Source organism: Malurus melanocephalus, unplaced genomic scaffold, assembly GCF_030028575.1.
Source record: "Malurus melanocephalus ecotype Western Australia unplaced genomic scaffold, MMel_1.1 scaffold_543, whole genome shotgun sequence".
Taxonomy (NCBI): domain Eukaryota; kingdom Metazoa; phylum Chordata; class Aves; order Passeriformes; family Maluridae; genus Malurus; species Malurus melanocephalus.
The window spans coordinates 396,886-418,943 of record NW_026623775.1 but is presented as its reverse complement, the minus strand read 5'-3'; the positions used below and the strand labels follow the sequence as shown (position 1 = coordinate 418,943).

Sequence of the window (22,058 nt, the reverse complement as noted above, 5' to 3'; positions counted from 1 at the left end):
AGGGCAAAYCCCAAACCGCTATCGTGAGTAAGGACGTGAGCGAGTCACAGCCCCTCRGGCGCAGGATGCTGGAGAGAGCCGCTCCAGGCTCAGCAAAGCCGGGATTCCCGTGGGATCAGCAAAACCGGGATTTTCGTGGGATTCCCATCCCGCAGCACATCCCCCGGGATGTTCCCCCGACCAGGGGCACCAGCCACACCCAGCTCCTCCTGGGAGTTGGCACATCCAAGCAAAGCAGCTCTGCTTTTTTTTTTCCAAATCTGCTGGTTAATCCTCTTTCCAAAGTTCTGGGGGTGAAAAAAAAAAAAGCCCTTCCATTCTTCTAACCAGTCAATATTTATTTCTTCAGGCAAAACAGCAACTGCTTTTATTTATTGTTTACCAGGAGGGAGTCTACAAGATATTCCCAGAGGTTCGTTAAAAACCAGCGGTGCTCGGAAAGCAGGACATTTATCAAACTCGTTCGACAGAAAAAGGAGCAAATATTGGCAGCTGGGACAGCACAACTGCTCTGAGAAAAAAAAAAAAAAAAAAAAANAAAAAAACCCCTCTGAGGTCAGCACCAAGGCATCACTGCTGATTTCATGTCTTACACCATTTTCATGGGAATTTTTCATGATTGTCATCACTGGGGCTGTATCTTGCAGCCCATTTCAAACTGAGATGGGCAGCCAGCCCAATGCCAGCCTGGCACAGCCACACAGCCCCCCTGGCTGCTCTTCCCCCTGCCCACGCTCTCCCAGCTGTATTTACAGAGTTTCTGTTTACCTGCAAACAAACTATGGATGGGAACCAACAACCCCTGGTCCAGCAGTTGGACCTGGCTGCCCTGCCAGGAGCGATTCAGTGCAATTTGGGCAGTTTGCTCCCAAAAAAAGCTCCGACTTTGACACCAGCACAGGCAACTCAAAGACCACCCAGAGCTGGGCTGACAGAAGRTTCTGCACTGCTTTACTGTAAAATCACTGTATCCTCTTATTTAAAATTTTCCCCTTTGCACCTGTGATTCCCTCTGGGTCAGTGAGTTTGCTGTATTTGCTGGAAGATGCTGCAACACCCCCAAATCCTAATTTCCCAAATAATGAGGGCAAYACGGTGAACCTTCATGCCCCTGAAACCACACAGCTCCCCAACCCTGACTCAGAAGGTGCTGCTCACTCCAATTACCATAAAGCTGAATTAACTCATTTTAAATCTCACATACCGACATACAAATAATTTCCAGACCTCGGAGGAATTCGGTATTTTGTAATTTCCACAACTATTCCTATGGGGAATTAATCCCTGTAGGATGGTTTGGGCTGTCTGATTGCTCCATCAACCTGGCCACTTTACAAAGATTTGATTTTTTTCAATTAATTTTTTTAATATACACCAGGATGATTTCACTGTACAAGACATACATAGGGCCTGGTTGTGCTCAGGGATGAGCAGGGCCTGGAAGGAGAATTTTTTACCCACCTCATTTTGTCTCGAGTCAGCACTTTGGGGTCATATGTTCCACCAAAGCCAAAACAATCAGAAATTACTTTTAATCATTCCTCGTTATTACTKCCTTGATTATAACGTCTCCATTTCATCTGTGGTCAAAGCCACATAAAGCAGGCTCCATATATAAGTATATATTAGGAGAGAAGCTTTTAATGTAATAGCCAGTGCATGGGAAGAGACCCAGATTCCCTATGCCCTCCTAATTGACCAGGCAGACAGCAAGTCTTGATCCCTGCTGGAATTAATGCTCCTTTATTTGCTATTCAATCACAGGAGTGAAAGCCAGGCATTCATGGATTTACTCCCAATATTTGGCACTGTGAGTCCCCGTCTGTTCTTTCTCGCTGCTCTCCTGTTCTGGGGCACAATGGACTGCAGGATCATCTGCAGCTTCTCCACCTTCTGCTAAAGAACATTGCCCCAAATGCTTCATCAACTGATGGTGAGCAAGAAAACAACTCCCCATAAACCTGTGCTGTGTCATCAGTGACCAGGAAAAAACTGAAGTAAGACAATAAGAACACAAGCTGCAGCAATTTCAGACAATGAGGCAGTGCTGACTGCACTGAGTACAAGTGAAATGTGAATTAAAAATCACAAAATTCCTCTCTATGAAGGTGGTGAGGCACTGGTTGCCCAGAGAAGCTGCGGCTGCCCCGTCCCTGGAAGATTCCAGGCCAGGTTGGACAGGGCTTGGAACACCCTGGAATAGTGGAAGGTGTCCCTGCCAAGTGGAATGAGTTTGAAGGTCCTTTCCAACCCAAATAATTCTGGGATTGCATGAAAACCCCTCACCTTGTTCCCATAGCTCCYGACATTCTCTGGTCACATCTGCAGACTGAAACAGTTCAGGTGTCTTAACCCAGCACCCATCTTTGGAGATTTCACCCCAAACCAGAAGATGAACTGCAATCACAAGCTCTGCAGCCAGCACATAAGATTATTTGCCAATACAAATTTCAAAAAAAATCCTTTGGGTCATTAAACCAGCCTGAATTAAYCCTCAGTTGCACCGATCTCCAACATCTTGGGAACATTCCCTGCACATCCAGAGCCCACTCTTCATTCCTACAAAAAGCAGCAGATTTAGAGCACATTTACAAAGATAAACYCTCTGCTGACAGCCCAGCACCAATTCTGGCAGCAGCCTCAGAGCTGAACCACCAGAAAACAGCAATTTCCTACCCAAAACATGCACCACCTTCCCCCATCCCCAAACACCTCATGGCTTGAATAATCMTCCTCCTCCCCCTATCCGATCCTTCCCCTGCACATCTGTGTCATGGCACAAAGTTTTCCCAACAGCTCTTGGGACATAAACATCCAGTTTGCAATTTTGAAAACTTCACGTCTTAATGAGCACTTAAAATAGAAATTCTCAAAACCTGGTTTAAACTACAGGAAACAACCACCGGATTTACGGTGTATTGTCATGGGTGTTGGGGTTTTTCTTTTACACAATCACACACAAAGCAAACGATCAGAAGGCTCCAAACCCTTTGTTTTGCAACAATGGGAGGAGTTTAATACAGAAAATAAAAATTGTGGCTGTGTGTCCACATCACTGTTGCCACATACTTTTATTTCCCTTTTAATAGGCTGCAGAAAACGGACTTCAGTGACAAATACATTTGTAATATCCTCAGTAAAAAATTCAAAAATTCACGTCCAAGTGATACTGAGACACTTCCAAGTCATACTGAGAGAATTTCAGCACTTGATTTTTAAACTGGCAATGACTCATTGTCTTTTCTCTAAAATAATAAACCTTGAAACTGCTATCAAGTAATATATTAATTACTGATCATTACTGATCAGTTTTCTCTGGACTATTGAGAGGAACCTGTGCTATCAGAAATGCACTTTTTCACAATGCACCGGAGATAAAGGTAAATAAATACCCAACACAGGCACAGGAGTAATTAAAACCAGGATTTCTGCTATACAGAAAACCACTTCAACCAGGTTCCAGAAACAGGATGTGAATAATACCCAGCACAGAACACTTAAGTTCAAAATCTGGTTTCTTTCGTTTTTGGACAAACCTCCCAATACCCCAGATATCAACTTCTCACCAGTGGGGCTTTGGGACAATTCCRTGTTTGGGAAGCCCTGGGAGCACCAATCCTTCAGCAGAACCAGCTCCAGGAGCTGAGGTTTTCCCTGCAAAAATCCCTGCCTGATTTCCCAGCCAAAATCCAAGTGAGTTTTGGACAGAAAATTGGAGTTGGCGGAATGTCACCAAAATCACGAGCAGTGTCTCAGTCACCRTCTGTAAATCAGAAAACACTGATGCAGCACCATCAGCAAAAACAGAACAACACATTTGGAAATCCAAAACATTGACAAATTATCATCAAACCTTCACAGCACACCAGGATCACCCCAAAAAGCCATGGAGCTGGGATGCTCCTTCCCACTCTTTGGGAGTTGGGATGGTGAGGGACAGAATGAGAGGGCAGGAGAATCAGGACAAGGCAGGGGACTTCCATCATCCCATGATGAAATAACCACTATAATCAAACAAATTAAATAATATGTAGGTTTTTTTCAGAGAAAGCAAGGGGAAGCTGATGAAGGAAGTRTTTTTACCGGAAGTCCTCCATGGCAATGTCAACTGGCTGAAGAAGAGACAAAAAATCACCTATTTCAGAAACAACAGCATGGGGCTTTCAGGATACAGAAGGAATCCCATTCCCTCTCCTGGCTGCTCAGTGCTCAGCCCTGGGACTGTCACATTCCTTTCCCTCTCCCCTCCAAGTGCAGTTCCACCCGAATGCAAAAAAGGACCATTTCTGATGTTTCAAGAAGTTGTAAAAAAAAAAAAAAAAGAGAAAAACCATCTCTACTTCATTCAGGGAAAGCTTCCTACACCTTGGAGAAATGCTACACCAATACCTTTGGAGTTTTCAAGGGTAGGATCCACACCTGAGGAAAAACAAAACCCACACACACACCTTAAACCAACTTTGTGACTTTTATTGATGGGCGACAACTTTATACTTCTAGGTATCACTAAACTGTGTACAATTAGGAACTCAACATTATAGGAGAGCAGACAGCAAAATTAAACAAAGCAGACTTAAAGAAATATCAATCTTAATTATTTTGCCCATTTTCTTAATTTCATGTACACAGAAGCATAAATGCAGTTTGAAATTTCTTAATAGCAATAAAGTTACAATCACCCATCTATATAGACTAACATCTTAACTCCAAATATTTGATCTGCAATGTGTACTTAAGCAGTTTCTCATCGCACAATTATTAAAATGTGTCTTCCTATCAGGAACCAGCAACTCTGCAGTTTGTACATGTYTTGAAGCACAAAGGACCATTTCCATCTCATACACATCGGCTCATATTTTACCACTTATCAAAAAACTATTGGGGAAGCAGAGAGAGCTTTTTATTTTTTTTTTAAGTATTTTTTTTTCTTTTTTTACTGAAGTAAAGATAAAACATTTTCACAGAAATCTACAAGTTCTGTTGCTGGTGCAGGGTTTTTCTTCTACTACGCAATTAGAAAGTGGGAATTCAATGCAAATCCCCCTTTTTATTATCTTAGGATTCAGCATTAACTCGGATGAACTTTATTTCGGGGTTGGATTTATTTTTTTTTTCGTATTTTTGTGATTCACGAGGCTTCCAACCGAGCGACTTCATTCTGGCAAAGTCAAAAAAAGTCAACACAAGCTATGTTGTGCACAAATGGCAGCTTCCTTTATCACTCATAGTTGCAAGGGGACAAAAAAAAAAAAAAAAAAAAAGAAACAAAAAAAAAAAAAGGGGGAAAAAAAAGGAAAAAAAGAAGAGCATGGAGAGGAGATAAAGTTAGTGATAGTTGGCGTTGTAGAGAGCAGGGCAGCGGGGTCACAGCAGATCCACCTGGCGGTAGTACAGGAGGTAGGCTGTGCGCTCCAGGGCAGCCTTCACCACCTGAGAGTGGTGGATGACCCTGACAGCCTGGTCATCGATGCGCAGCCACCCGTTCAGACCGATCTGGAACACGTCTGTGGTGTAGTGACCGCCCGTGGCACTGTTGCCGTGGTGATACACAACTGTGGGGACACAACGGGATGGACACRCAGTCATGARTCTTRTGATTTTTCGTTTCTGTATTTTCATGCGTTTGTATTCTTGTATTTCTCCAGTACAGCACTAAAAACTACMGTTCTCTCATCTTTARACAAAMMAWYCCYYYYYKRRSCYKRAWYCMARGRMMMCYYMRRRSCCCMAAAWWWKGRAAMMAMMRSMRRKTTKGGGKKKTKRMMWYMWYMMCYKKWAARRWYMMTKGRRRAWTWARRMCCMAWTTKKTWAWWARGSMRRAMYTWWWAAAARKKRARRWYYTKKKRMCCYRKKKYCMWTTTKGGKKKWRSCYYMAGRKGRRGGYTTTGTCTGCCCTAATGTAYCMATAGGCCTGTTAGGCCTGGATTAAAGTTGTGTATTCTCATTCTCTTAACTTTGTCTSGCCTCTRTTTCAGATTAGCCTGATTGATAAGGCATCAAGGAAATCAGGGAAAAATGGCTCCCAGAGCTCCCCCCGCAGTGCTGATGGACCAGGAAGAAGCTCAGTGTTCACATCATGGAGTGGGACCTCGTTCCCTTCCATCATCTTCCAAGACAAATCATCCCAAATATCCCCCCCAGTGGTATTTCTGATGGTGACTGGGAMTGGTTTGCCCATGGGGAAGTGGAAAATGGGATTTTCCAGCTGCCTGTGGTCAATGGCCATGCCAATCCCAATGGGATGACATCCAGAGGACTGGGTGGGATGAATATCTCAGCTTTGTTATGGCCCAAAAATATCTGGAGAAAGGAAAGGAAACTGGGACAGAGCCTTGGGATTTGGCTGTAAAACCARGGAGTTGCTTTAGGTCTCTGTGTCCCACCCAGTCCTTATGGCAGGTAGTTCCCCACCCTCACAGGGAAGGATTYCTTCCCAATGTCCCAYCTAACCCTGCCTGACYTCTGTCACTGCAAAGTCATTCCCTGTGTCCTGGAACTTCCAGACCTTGTCCAAATTGATGTTCCTCCAGCACACCAAATCTCCTGACAAATCCCACTAAGAACAAGAATCTGACACCCACAAGCTGTTTCAGATTAATTAAAAAAAAAAYCCTTAATAAAACCCAGTGTTTGTACAATTCCACATGCAGAATCTGCATCTGCAATACAGACACCACACAGATAAAATACCTGCAAAGAGCCGGTAGGTTCTTTGGCCTTTTGAAATTTTACTTTTCACACCAGGAGATAGTAGCTCTGGAAGAGRAAAAACAGTTGCAAATTAGAAATTCATTATCAARAKAATCAATTATTTCTCAGAGACRTCAACACTATCACAAAGGAGAAYATTTAATRGAAATTTCTTCTCYCTTAAAGAATGGTCATAGTTCTAAYACCTGGTAAACAATGGAGTGAATTTGYAGATTTGCTGTACTTTATGAAAGGTTTAAAAAAACCTACCAAAAAAATAAAGGGTAAAAGATCAGACTATTCAATTTTTCCCCTTTCATTCCTGCTGTCAGACAGTGACAAAATCAATTTCAGATTGCTTACRATCTTGAAGGAAAATTTTAAAATAAAGTACTAAGTAAAACAAAAGGGCACTGCCTGTCAAGGTCCATATCTCWGCTGAAATATCAGTACACATTAATTTAATTTATTTATTCTTATTTGAGCTACTGGCTGGCTAACAGTCCATTTGTCAGCACAAAACAAAAGGAATTATTTTGGCAAGCTTCAGATGCTGAACTACTTGCAATCTCCTACTATTTAGAGTCAGTATCTCCTAGGATATTTGTTAAAATAAAGGATACTTGTTTATTATTTATCCTTTGAACTATGGATTGTCTACCTTCAGGCTGAATTTTCTATAACACACCAGTTTCCTTCCATCAGCCACTAATTAATTATTTGGCACTTCTGTGAATTAAATTTGTGATAAAAATATCCAATATTGGCAACAGCCTTGCACAGGGACACAGATCCAAGAGAATCACTTCCCATATTTGCCCTCAGCAGCCTTTGACCTTACTCCATAAATCCACAGGAAACTCTCATTTTGCCAACCTATTGTCTAGGAAGTGCCAAACGTTTTAAAATCTTTCATCATGAAAAACTCAGAAAAACATTCCCCCAAATGACCATTTTTCAGACAATAGAGGACAAGATCTTGTGTGAATTAAAGAAAACTGAAACACAGACACCCCTAGGAAATACAAAGTTATCTCTGCCATGAAGAGGAGGAGATTCTGTTGGTAAATCTTTCACCTTTACTGATTTCCAGATCAACAGTGTACTCAATATTCTTGATCAGCTTCTGACATCCACCAGTCTTCTCGTACACGAAGCGCTTGAGGTGTAAAACGAGAACAGGGGGCAGCTTTTCTAAGGTGAGTCTTCGACTGATCTCCACCTGACACACACACAGAGGAAGAAAACCTGTAATTTTCTGTTAACTGCTCAAAATTACTCCTTCTTATGAGGAATAGGTATTTAATTTAAAACACACTAGCAGCAAAATCCCCAGATTGGTTATCACTGCAATATTAATTTATGATAAACTATCATTTGACTTAAAGCCCACTGCACATACAATCCTAATGCTGTCCTTAAGAACTCAGTATTTTCAAAGAGAAAAATATGAATTATGACCACACTTTTCTCTACTAAATAGTGATTTTCATATAATTGTAACCAAACAATCCACAAAATGTCTGCCTGGAAACCTGGAACCCAGCTCCAAACTGCAGAACAAAAATGTTTTGCCTTCCTAGAAATTAAGACATAAAAATATTTCTCAAAATACCAGCTTAAGGTTTTYCTCCATTTTTTCAGTTGAGAAAAATCTCTTCAGTGGTAACCATGAGCATATTATTTTTCAATACGTGGCTTGATTCTGCTACAACCTACTGAGTGCTGAATAGAAATTCATGGGGGAGAAGTATCATCTCTTTCCAAGGTTCTACAGACAACGTGCTCAGTGTTTTTACTACAATTTTAATACAAGAACTATTTCAATTTTAATTTCTTCTGAAAAATAATCTATAAGACACTGTGAATGCTTTGTATTCCCACCCAAACTCTGAAGTATCAGGCAGTACCTAATTTGAACATACATTTCCTCCAAAACCCCAAACTGAGCACTGGGTTATCAATTAAAACTTAAACCTATTTGAAGTAAAAACCAAAAAAGAGCAAGCAACAAGATCTTTGTGGCAAATCATAACGAGCTTGAATTGCAGATTTTTTTCCACATGGAAAATAACTGCAGAAATAAATATTCTGAATATTCAAGGCAAACAAACTTCCACTATTCACCTTTAGCTTTTCAAGCAATTTGAACCATCCTTTATCTAATCCTATTCTCACTTGGAGTATTTTGAAAACTTAGACATGAATGTCAGAGGGAACACCAACAATTYCAGAGTTACCAACAGTGCACAGGAAATTCCCTCCTGAGCAATCCATGCACACCAGGGATGTCCTTTACTGCCCACCACAGGGAGCAAGGCAAGGCCTTAGAGAGGAAAGTTTAATTATTCCATTCTATCACAAGTTCTCTAGCTGCAAGGCCAAAGGCATGCTTTTCCTCCTTGCAAGTACTTTTTTATTGAAATTATTACGGGTTATTTGTAAACAGAAAATTGAAAAAATTTACTCTGAAGAGCTGCTCCTTCACTAAYAGCACCTGGCAATCCCCAGGAATCAGTTATGACAGCAAACATTACGGTGTGTATGATATCACAGTTCAGCCTGTTAATTCAGTACATGCTCCAGTAAAATCTCCAATAAATTATTACATCACCCTAAAACCCAGCTATTTACAGGCCTGGCTTTGTTTCAGAGCTGGCATTTCACTGCTCTGAAAAGGTTTATGCCTCTTTTGTAACTCTTTGTAAAGCCAGAGCTCCATGAAAACCCTTTTAAATGAAAAGTTAAGCACTTGGCTGTAAATAAGGGGTGAAGAGAACAAACCTCTTGCTTGGTTTTTGTGGTGTATCCCTGCACAGACTCCCTGGCCACCAAACTTTCCAAGGCATCCTGCACGGTGCGGATCTTGTCCGACTGRATGTCCAGCTGCAGGGTGAAGAAAAGCTGCAGTGTGGCAGACTCCTTGGAACTCTGCTGGTAAACAACAGATCTGGGGAGAAAAAAAGAAATCCAAAATGCAATAAAGTGTCATTTTCAACAAGACAGAACCTTCAAGGAAGAATGAGTTACTTAAGTAACTCAATTTATAGTTAATTATGCCTAAATAGACATTTAATAGACTCAAGYCTCCCAAGGACAGCCTAAATTTTCCCAACTCTGAAGTTTCCCAAGCCAAAAGATGSCAATTCAAACCATCTTTTCCTTGCAGCTTTTCCCATTGGATTTTTCCAGTTTCTGATGCTTTCACTCAGTGGAATTCTACTGGCAGTTTTATATTCAATCCTTCCAATCTCCACCCCCAGAAGGTGAAGCTTTCCAGCATGCCATGGGTTGCTGTTTCTGTGGTAAATGGTGTGAGCTGGTGTGAAGGATAAATAAAGCAGATGTGCCAGCAGATGTTGGATTGGATCCTGYGGTTCTGCTGCTCAGTGCAACTTTTTGCCTTTTTCCAGTCTTACCTTTGCTTTTTATCATTTTCTGTGGACCTCTACAGAAAACTGCATCATCTCAGTATTTTTAATATAAAAACTTATGGAATCATGGGAGAGAGCTGAACAATACTGACAAATTCTGATAAATATTGTGATATTTATATGCACCTTGGGTAAGTGAGCCATTGATGCAAGACTCCATCAATACCTACAAACATCTGTCTGCCAAATTCTATGGGAAATATAATTTTATTTTCCAGCTGTCTGGCTCAGACCCCAGAAGAATAAATAATTTCAGAGAATTTCCCAGGCAGAAGGCACTAGCCCACATTATTCACACTTGTAGACTGARTATCCGGCAACACAGAGAGTCAAATACCAGCAATTAAGTGTCTGTCTCCAATTTAAAAATAATTCTTCAAGTCTAGCAGTTTTGTTTTGCAGTATGTTTTTAGCAAGTGTTTACTTTGCTTTCATTTTAAATTACACATCTCTCCAAACAAGTCAGAAGGCTTCTTYGCCAAAAAATATTCTTTCAGTATCTACTTTCTGCCTTTGTCTGGTATCAGACCTGCATATAAGTAATATCCCACATTCTTTTCATGCCAGTAACATCTTGTAGCAATTTACATTTTTCCASACTTCTTTTGCCTTTAACATGTATTTAATAGTAAATATAGCTTTTTCTGGGAAGCATTAAGGGGCTGAATAACCAAAAATCTACAATTTTTTATTTAACTGTTTGACTGTCATGATTTAACTCTTTGTGAATCTCACTCTATTGGTGTCTCCTTATTGACAACGTGAGATGAAAAAAAACAGGTAGCTCTAAAGTGCTTGGGAATTCTTAGACAATATTTAAAGCGTAAATATTCCAAACTTCTTTTCTACAACTGCAATTAATGGCTTGGGATGTCAGAACAATCTGTTCATTTAAGACATTAAAAACCATTCAGATAATACAAGAGAAGAAATAGTAGGAAAAGGTACTGTACCTTATGTGACCACCAAAAATATCAGTGATTGGAGTCTGGACAAAGTCAGCCTGGCGAGTGACAGAGGATTTGTTGCGAGGTCCCACCTGCTCCCACTCATCCTCACTGCCTTCCCCCTGCTCCTCCTGCTCCTCTTCCTTGGGAACACTCTGAGCCTCGGGGCCRTTGGACACCGACAGTTCTTCAAGTGACCAAGGGAAAAAAAACACATTGGGTTTTTTAAAAAAATAAAATATGCACATTGATAAAGTATTTGAAAGGCTAYAAAAACAATATAAATAATATTCTGAGGATGAAGTGTTTTCATAGATTATAGTTTTAATAAATAAAAGAGAAGAAGCACATTCTACACTCGTTCTCAGCTAGACACATCTACATCTTAACAGAAGGCAGCTCACTGATGACTGGATGTAAATAGCTAAGTTTGATATATTTTTAGTAGTAAATTTATGGGGTAGAAAATTAAAAAGTCGAGTGTTATTCTGGAAACAGAATTATGCCATTATTAAATACAACTCCTTCTCTGCACCCGTATTTTACAGGGAAGCCAAGGCTTAGCAAATATTTTCCCTGCAAGTGCCAAAGTCAGGAGGCTATAAACTGCACACTGCCAAGGAACAAAATATGGAATGAGCATTTTATATTTTAAAAAAAATTACTCTTCTACAGAGAAACTGGATAACTAGTGATTTGAATTCTATTATTGGCTGAGGCTTGCAGTATTCTGTTTTATTTGTAAATGGGGTTCAAGCTAAAGCCATTATAAACTAAACTGGCATTTTACTCTGAATACAAATTCTACTAATTTTTTCAAAGTAAATTCTCCTCCAACTCGGTCAGTAAGAATTTTCAAATAATTTAGTTCATTGTTTACAGTAGATATAAATTAGCAATCGGCCTAGAAATTTCCATTTCAAAAAAAAATAATCTTAACAAACAGTGGCTTAAAGATCAGCGAAAAAGGCTAATATATTTTTGAATTAGAAACCACTGACATTGCAGGTGTTATGCATGATAAACATATCTGTGCTTAAGACAAGACTGGTCAACYCCAGTTAGTCCCCAAAATGTTCAGCTGGGCTCAGTAAAAATGTGTAATATTGAGTTTTGTWATTTAGGGGGACCAGGAATGTGACTTATTGTCATTCAGAGTATTGACAGAATGATTATGCCTTTCCAGAAGTCCAGTAATTCAYAAATTGGGCAGAATGGACTAATTTTATCCAGATTTTAATAAAGTATTATTTGCTATTATCGTCTAAAATATGGCATTCCCCCCCTACTTCAACATCTACTCCAAACATGTCTCTGTATTACAGAATCACCACACAAAAACAGTACTTGAAATTAATTGTTTGCTATTAAAAAAAAAATCCACTAACTTTCATTATGTGGAGAGAGAAGTTTYTTGAGGGCCAGCATTTCTTCATGCAGTCCATTGAGGATAAATCCCAAGTATTCTTCMGCATCCTCTTGCCTGCCCTGAACAAAATAATTTTTCCAGTTAATTCCATGACATTTTCATGGTTTCCTTTAAGACAAAGTCCACTGAACATGCAGCTTTCTCCTRTTAATTTAGCTAATTTAGCAACTACTCAGTCTAAAATTGTAATGTCAAATAAAGTTTAGATTTATTGTAACAAAGCCTCATTTTTAGCCAGTTAAAACCAAACTGCCCTAAGCAGTAAATACACACATAAGCTCCACAATGGCTACAAGAATTTTTGCATTCTTTTCAATACAAATTCCATTTAATGTGTGAAATGGTATTTCCCCCCCCCCCCCCATTTCTTTTACTACCACTGTTAAAAGTTTTTGCCAAGCCAAGGCCAAATCAAAAAATGGTTTGAATTATTATCTTTAAATTGAAATGAAACCTGAACAAGTATTTTGAAGTCTGTGGACCTTCGACCAGTTTTGGCTGAATTCCTCATAAAAATGAACAAMTGCTCATTTCTTAAATGTAAATCAACTGGCAACTCCATTATAAAAAGAGATGTTCTGTTCCAACAGTAATTTTTCCATTATTCTGACATATCAAACTGCCAAACCTGTAATTAACATTTTCCTCTAATTCAGGTCCCAAGASAGTCGAGCTTCATTACAATGAATTATCAATGAGCTGATTTTAATGGCATTTGAGCACAGACCCTGAGGTTTGGCTCTGCAGATTTTTAATGCCTGTGACKGCCCTGCACTGCCATTCTAGAAAACAAAGATTTGAAGTCCCACCTTTTCTGACAGACTTGACTTTATAACCGTCAAGAGCCTGTAAATGTAGGTTGGTTCAAAGGCAGCTCCTGGTCGGATGTCTCTCACTATTTTATCACCTAAAGCTGCAGGGTCAAACAGAATTAATGTAAGTAAAAATAAATAAAACGCTCTTTACATTATAYCTTAWAATACTCTTTCACACATCACTAGATTTGGAGTCCAGCACTGTTTTACTACAAGTTTTATTTTAATTTTGTCATCTGGAGCTCAGAATTTAGAAGACACAACTCTTATCTGTAAACACAATTTTAAAATATGCTACCCTACACAAACTGAAAGATATTCAGGAAAGTTTTAATAAGAATATCCACAGCCATCATAAAAGAACAATTCTAATGTTATTTACATTTTTGCACTTCTTTTGTACTCGAAGAACACATCCTTAAACCTGTGAATTTGCATTTCCAACACATCACTTTTCCTCACTGCAGRAAAAAAAAACCCCAAGGAACAGCCTGACAGAATGTTCCACCTAATGGCAATACAAGCCTCAAAACTTTACTTGAAAACTACACACAGYAAAATGACCTACAAGTAAAATAAGTTGCATAAGCCAGTAAGATTTGTTTTACAGAAAGAAACCACAGAAATGTCTGAACGGTTTGGAAATCACTGGAACAACCAGCTCCTTGTGATATTTCCTTATCAGGTTACATAAAGAACAGTTTCAGGAATGTGCTTGTTTCTACAAGTTTGTAATACAACAGACTTGGTTTAAAATTCAGATTAAACAATAGAAACCTCTAAGATAACTTATTTGCATAAAAATATTGTATTCCTCACGCCATAATCATCATTAAGCATAAATATTAGCAGGAATCAGATACTCCTGAAGTTTTCCCACTGGAATCAGAAGCCAGGATAATATTCCTGCAGGCAATCTCCARCTGCTTAAGGCTCCATTTTGTTCCAAATCAAAGTGAGTGTTCAGGATTTAAGGAACAGAATTGAGCAATCTGATAAACAAACAGCTGGAAATATGTAAGGAAGGAAGTGGAGGAAAATACAGGGAGTATCAAATGATTTTCTTAGAAAGGGCATGTTCTTAGATGACTTCTTCACAATTAAGTGAACAAAAACTGTTCTTTTTGCACTTGTACATTTGGTTCACCAAACAGAAGAAAAAAATTTAAGGTGCAACACCTCCCCCAACGCAGATATTTACCCCAAAGCTCCTTCCCATCATTTTATGCTTTGTGTCCCCACTCCCACTCACCTTGCTTTGCTTTAGGAGGTACAGGCATATTAGTGAACTCATTCATTAAACGAACACTGAAACAGAAGGGAAGGGACAACTGGACATCAGCAGCAAGTTAAGACTTAGAAGGTCAAGTAATAAAATTAGATTATTGTCATTTTGACTGCCAAGAGAAAAAATCAAGGAATATTATCACAGAATCTGAGTGAAGTTCAGACATCAACTTGATCATCGCAATGAAATTCAAGTGCTGATCCTTGCACCTCTCACAGCTCATTTTTGTATATTAAACACCACAAAAAATTGATACTCCCAAGGCAATAGGAATTCTCTTCCTTGACAAGCCAAGCACTTGTAAAACACCCAAGTTCACTATAAAACTATCAYCCCAAAACACACAAAAAACTTCTCAATACATATCAACATTTGACGATTTGTTAGGTATTTCTGAGTTTAGTCAGAGCCCAGACTTTTATTCCTTTTTCCCAAGCTACTTACAAACTGTCTAGCATTGGTGTGGAGGTACACGGCCTCTGCGATTTGGAATACATTGGAATGGACTTCATTAAATGATACATTGGAGGGCAAGCAACCAAGGCTTGCAGGGTCTAGGCAGTGGCATTAAGGAAATATGCAGAAAATGGCATCTGTGTATTAACCAAATATGCAATTATATGCAAAATGATATGCAAAACAGACCTGTATTTTTATTAAGATCAATCCAATAATTGGAAGAGAATGAAGCTTCATCATAATATTAACCAATAATATACAGAAGTTTTACTAAAAACACCCCAGCATCTTGTAACATGCAGTGATTCACTGACATTTTAATCATGGCAAAAACTTTAATTAATGGRTAAGGAAATATTTCATCCAGGAGCAGGAGAGGAAAAGAACCTTCAGAAGAAAGACTTTATAAAATTAACCATTTGAAAATTGGCAGGGGATAACCTGGAACACATTTTCTGTGAAGGAAGAAACCAGCTGAAACTTAATGCTGAGTCACCCCTGTAACCAAAGCAAAACCCACTGAGATGTGAGACATTCTGCAGTGCTCAGAGTTGAGAGCAACCTCGAATATGCTGGAAGAATAAGACTAAAACCATCACAGATCTGTGCTAGTTGGTGAAAGAACTGAGCAGAGAAATGCATTCTAAGACTGGAGGGAAAGGACAAAACAAGGCATCAATCTCAACAGCTGAAGAGTGAGATGAATTTGACCCCTCCAGTGTGCAAAATTTGAATCAAATTCCTGCAAAACTTCCAAGACTGAAAAAATGGGAGCTAAGATGGATAGTACAGGTAACCCAGTGAGTGCAGAACTGGTTATGTAAGACAAAAGTTTTAGTTTAAAGCCCAATCACTGGTCTGGAAACACTCTATTAGGCTCTGCCATGATCAGTCTTGAAACTGSTAGGAATATTTTTCACCAGCAGTACCAGCACTTAAAGTACCCGAAGTATCACTTGCTGTCAGCCTTGCTGACACAGGAGGTATTTTTTAAAATTATTAATATTTTAATTAATATCATAATATAGCACTGAAGGAGGGCACTTTCTGCTCCTCAAGGTAAAAGTTATGTTTGCAGGGGAATACAAYTCCAATTTGTTGAGAGCAAGCTCATCCTCCATATGTAAGGTGGACATAGAATAAAAGGATTAACTTAAATGTTGCTTTACACAGATGATTSAACAGTGACAACCTGCTCAGCACAAACCCAAATGATCCACTTAAACTGCAAAACAAAGCCCAAGAGTAAAAACTGTTACTTCAAGGGCAAAACAGAAATAACCACTTAAATGGAGGCACAGTCATGGGGAGSTAGAAAATACAAGAAGGTTTTCAGTCAGAAGTTACAGTTCTGAAATATTCTGACCCAGGTAACAAACTGCCAACAGGATTGCAGGGGAATCTGCACACCAGGTTCAATAATCCAAAACACCCCTGGATTKCTGGCTGCTATACTTCCAACATTTTAACCACAGGAGAAGGATCTGGGAAGACAAACACTTTTATAAAATACTTACCAGAAAAACTCTGACAGATATAATATACAAATACTAACTTAAGAGCATTATTTTTTTTTCCCAGGGAAGGATACAGCATTGATGTAGCACCAGTTTCCTTTGTTGATCAGCCCTCGKGGTTGCAAAGACACTGGTTTATGTATTAGTCTTACATTTTCCAGTATTTCTGCAGAATGAGAAACAGTAAATTGAGCATCAACAAAACTCTTGTGGCCATCAAAAAGCATCTGCTGCATGCAGCATTAGACAGCAATTCAAATCAATGAACAGGATTCTCAGAAACTTCAGCAAACGATTTTCACTCCATTTAACCACAGCTCACATTCCAAATCCGATTTTCCTTCCACCGAAGATATCCCAGGATTCAGGTCAGGAGATGCTGGTCCAAAACTCATCACTGTCATTTCAAAACAAGACCTATTGATTTGGATGTTTGTTTTCCTAAAACCAGATACTTTTATTTATATKGCTACATAAATACATACATAGAAAAAAAAATGCCATTAGCTGGGATCACTGGTCACCAATTTCATGGAGTATTTCCCACATTTTTCTGCTTTGAAGAGAGATGAAGCCAACACAGCAGTGTCAGTTTAGAAGTTTGACCATTCAGTATCATCCAACAAAACCATCTAAGGGCAAACACACAGCCAGATGCTACCCTGCTCTTCAGAACAGGTTGTTTTATTTAAGACTTCCAAAATCTACGAGATAACAGCCTTACATAACRTAATTCCTACTCTTTCCTGCTTTCAAGACCTTCAGCAACAGCTCGAGTTTAAAACTCAGAAACTACTGCACATTAGTCTGTCCCAGTTATGAAACAAAGAGCAATACAGGGAGCTTTTCCAGGAATCCTGCCTTTCTATTTAGGTACCAAAATTAGAATTGTTTAAAGGAAATATTGGAACTTGTATATTTTAGATTTGCAAAGAAGAAGATGTATACAAGACAAAATACAAACTGCAAATAAATACAGCAATTGTATACCAATGGGGTTACTTATTTTTATAATAAATGTGAGGGCCTATAAAACTCTTTTATGTGCTATAAACTGAAAGAGTTTGAGCTGTTCACTAAAGCACTAAACAGGTAATATGACACAGGTACAAAAACAGAGGTACAAAGCTGTAACTAAGCAGAGGAGGTGGCAGAACTGCAAAAAAAAATCCATGTCCCTCTACTCCCAAACTATCTCCCTRTCATAAATTCATATATTCCTGCAGATAACACCGGTTCTAACCAAATACAATTGCCAAAAAATAGAACTTTTTTAATTCAGTTGTCTATTACATAAAGAATGTGCCACCTGAAATAGCAAGGAAATGTAAGATCTGGCACAGATGTAGAAGAAAATTCTTTTTTACAAGGGTTAAAACACCTTATTAAATTACTGTTTAAGTACTTCAGAATGTATTATTAGAGCAGCAACATTTGAACTGTGTTCACACATATAATATTTCTGTTAAAATAACTAATCAGTGTTGAAAATAAGGATAAAAGCAACGTGAAAAGTTTCTACTTTTCATGAGTATCAGTAACCTTTCACATTAACTCTTTCCTTCCCCATTTTTGCATCATGCTAAACAGAGATATTATTAGGACCTTTAGCATCCTCTTGTGGTCACAAAGCTTTGTTAACAGGCTCCAGTGCAACTCCTGTGAATTTTGCTTCATTCACCAACACCTTGGGTTTGTGTACAGCAATACATTCAACAGCACATTTCCAGCTTACAGCTAATGTTTACACAGTAACTAAAACAACTTTTACAAGAGTAGCAGAAGAAACACGCACAACCATGAGAAAACTTTTAAAAATTTCAAAACCTGTTGGAAAGSTCATGTCATTATCCAGAAAACTCATTTCCTTTGGAGGGTACTGACTTGTGAAACCAGACCTTGATTTGAAAACATATCTAGAACCATTTCATCATGTTTAGTTATTTCTGCTGGTAAACAGAAAACATTTTGCTGAAGTTCATTCACTTAGTTATTATAAATATCTAATTTTATTTAAAAAGGTGATTTCCTAATCAAAGCAAATCCAAAATTTACYGAAAGAGAAGCCCCGTGGATATGGTGTCCATGCTGAAGAGGTAAGGGTGGTTATAGGTCAGGAACTGAACACTTGGCTGAAGGCCCTGATTTAGAGAATATTGTGTCTGTCACTCTGATGTTACCTCAAATGTGGACAATGATTAAAAAAGCCCAGGACAACACAGCTAAATCACCCTACACAAAAACATTTCTGTAAGAATGCAGTCTGAGCATACAACAGGCTGCTTTTGGGAAGTTTATCCCCAAACCCTGGATGTCTCCACAACTCACTGCTCGAGCATTTACCCACCTTTAAAATGAGAAAAAATTGTTTTATTATACAACACTGAAACAGGCTTCTTACAATCTCAACTAATTCTTTCTTTTCACTAGTCTTGGCAGAACTGTTATCTCCTTTATACATTTGTTTTGTGTATTTGGATTCACATGCATGGTCACTCCAACATTATCTGAGACAAAGTAAATTCAAATTTTCCACATTTGCCCACACAGTTTTGAAATCTTACTTCCATTTTTGCTGCTGCACCATGAGATTTTTCCTTCTGAAGGAATGCCCAAARACTGCCACAGCATCAAGTCCTCAACAGCAACAGCAGAATTGGTTATCCTCCAACTTTTCCATGTAAATTAGTACTAACACACATTGGTAGAAAAAAAAACCCCAACGTCGTCTTCTTCAGATGTACTAAATACACTCATCAGATCCCTAGAACTTCATAATCTACACTCAGATTRTTCCTCTGCCCAAAGAGCAAGSTAATAGTGAAGGTGCACAAGAAAAKKGGATAAAAGTTACATTTGTGTTTTACTATAKTGAAGACAAAATAAAAAGCTCTGCTCCCACCTGGTGGCAAAAAATAGTACAGAAACAGTAAAAGTCTAGAAAGTTATCTTACAGCTGGAACAACTTGGACAAAATAAAAAACCTTTTCCATTTATGGCAAGTAGTCCTAACTTTATGACYGTCACAAARTAGTTTTAAGTTAAAATTCATTATYAAATGATACCTTGAGATTCTAAGGCTACAACATCCTCCACATGGGTTCATGCAGACTGTCATCACCTGCTTTTACATATATGTATATTTTAATACAGTATTTGTGACACCTAAAYAGAAAATACACCAAAATATAAATTMTTCTGACAGCTTTTCTCTCAACAGGCAATTCTGAGTAATGAAACCATTGCTGAGTAAGGAGRGGAAGAGGCAGCACATACTTCTGGGCACTCCGAACATCATCTCCAAATCAGTAAGAGTGTTAATCTGTTAAGAGTGGAAGTCTGACATGAAGATGTCACATTCAAATCAGCATTGTGCTTGTAAATTCCCCTGTAGCATAAACCACAGTATTCTGCACAACCCTTCTCACACATRGACCACTTTACATTTAAAATAATTACTTTGTTTCCAACACATGAGTCAGTGACACAAAATGCACCCAAATGGGAGAACTTTACATTTTCTAGCTGAGTCTGTACAAACAGTGCACAAAATGCTGCATCTTCCAGCATTTCTTGTTAGAACCACAAACATGACAGGACCAAGAATCAAAGCCTTTACAGCACTCATTCCCTTTCCTGGTGTCTCCTCTGGACAGCTCTTTAGGTTTATTCTTGAAGTGGGAATAGCTAGCACTGTTTATGGATAGAGCAAATATTGTTTATAATGATTAAGGATAGTTCTAAAATTGGAAGGACTGACCTCTCAAAAAGCKTATTAGTAAATATGGTATTTCCTGAATTGACATTTCTGAAGGCCTATGYAGACATTACACTTCAGCTGCTGTTAAGTGTACAGGAATTTGAGCTACTTTGGGATAAATAYAGTAATGCTCTTCTTGGGATACACTACAAAATGATAAATACCGGATAATGTAACACACCACTTTCAGAACAAACCTTTCTAAMATATTCTCCTTGTTACAAAAGCACACAGCTGAACACAGCAGCCTATATCAAACCACAGATCACTTCCAGACTGTTTGACAAGTTGTTAGACAAGCAGCAATAGTTTGACCGTATCTGGGATAATGACATGGCAATGCCTGCTTGGAATGTTTACTCAGGGGGATACAAAACTGGCTTATTCAAATGACATCCTTCATGCAATGTTTGAACAGTTGTCTCATTACCAGAGGAATGTTCTCTATCAGTATTGCACACTCCTGTTTACAAGCAGAGTTAATACCCTTCCAGTGTAACATCCACTCGTGTGTATTAACTATACCTGCAATCTTTATGGCTACGGGATCCTCTGAAACTGGAACAGGTCCCTCTTTGACTTCAACCTGTTTTTCAGGGACCAGAGGAGATGTGGCAGGAGGGGTATACTTAGTCTCAACATAGACCACAGATGTGGAAGCAGAGGGCTTGGAATTGTGAAAAAGACTAGCCCACGATTTTGCAGGCTGATTAACGGGGACTGATCCTGCAAGCGGGACCGTTGCCTCAGTAGTAGGTGAAGCTTCCTCAGGCTTAGCTTGGTCTGAGTCAGTGCTTTCCACAGTGTGCAATTCTACCCCATTGGCAGCTGTGTCCTCACCAGAGGATTCAAGTGTTTGTCCATTAGTAACGCCCAGAGTTTCAGTAGTATCAGTACCAGCATAAGACTGTACAACAGCTGTCCTTAGGGGGCTATCTCTGACGGCCTCTGAGGGGAGGCAAAACTGTTCAGAATTAGGAAGGCGGCATACCTCGGGCTGCCCGGCAGTCCTGCCGGGGGCTGCGCTGCCAGGGCCGGGCTCGGCACACGCAGCTCCGGCCAGGAAGTCCACAGAGCTGGCGGGGCTGCTGCAAGTCCTTGGCGTGGCCAGGGAGGGGAGGTCTCCTGCCAGCTCCGTGTCCTCCGTGCCCAGGCTGTTGAGTCCTGCGGAGGTGGCGTGGCCGTTCACCAGCGCCTCCGGGGCAGCCACACCGTCAGGGACGTCTTCCAAGTAACTGTAGTATCCAGGGGGTCTTTTTTTCTTCTTTTTCCGCTCCCTCTGCCCGAGGCCTCCGGCCAAGGCGTCGTTTTCAGCGTTGGAGCCGCTGTCCAGAGCCAGGCTGGGGTCACTGAACTGGCAGTCAATGGAGTTGTAGTTGGTGTCGCTGAGAGCATCATCTGGGGTTTTCTGAGCAGGTGCACAGCTGAGAATGAATTCTGGAGCCTGAGGATTCAGAGTACTTGAAATACTGTAGTCGGTGTTATTTAGGACAGATGACTGAGTCTCAATAACTTCATTAACACCAAATTCAATTCTCTGATACTCTTCCCCTGGACAAGARAAAGCAAATCTCAGTTAGAGAATCACATTGAATCAAAAAGCTACAAAAGMAAGGAAAAAAAAAWCTTCCTATTTTCCTGTAGCTCAGAAAACAAACTACATTCTACTACACGAGTAATTCTCATTCTCAATCCTAAAGATTTTCAGAAGATAATTTC

The 22,058-nt window shown here is 39.4% G+C and overlaps 1 protein-coding gene across 1 annotated transcript in view; it reads right to left on the bottom strand.

Moving 5' to 3' along the window:
• Positions 1-4,454: 4,454 nt before the first annotated feature.
• USP10 (ubiquitin specific peptidase 10) overlaps positions 4,455-22,058 on the bottom strand; it is a 44,386-nt gene continuing 26,782 nt past the window's right edge. Inside the window, exons 4-14 of the mRNA XM_057381965.1 lie at positions 20,865-21,890; positions 16,654-16,745; positions 15,048-15,157; positions 14,568-14,623; positions 13,310-13,413; positions 12,460-12,559; positions 11,078-11,258; positions 9,475-9,640; positions 7,768-7,912; positions 6,691-6,756; positions 4,455-5,552 (exon numbers count right to left, since the gene is read on the bottom strand). Coding sequence (XP_057237948.1) covers positions 5,365-5,552; positions 6,691-6,756; positions 7,768-7,912; positions 9,475-9,640; positions 11,078-11,258; positions 12,460-12,559; positions 13,310-13,413; positions 14,568-14,623; positions 15,048-15,157; positions 16,654-16,745; positions 20,865-21,890 — 2,234 coding nt within the window. The 3' untranslated portion in view covers positions 4,455-5,364. The remainder of the gene's footprint in view (positions 5,553-6,690; positions 6,757-7,767; positions 7,913-9,474; positions 9,641-11,077; positions 11,259-12,459; positions 12,560-13,309; positions 13,414-14,567; positions 14,624-15,047; positions 15,158-16,653; positions 16,746-20,864; positions 21,891-22,058) is intronic.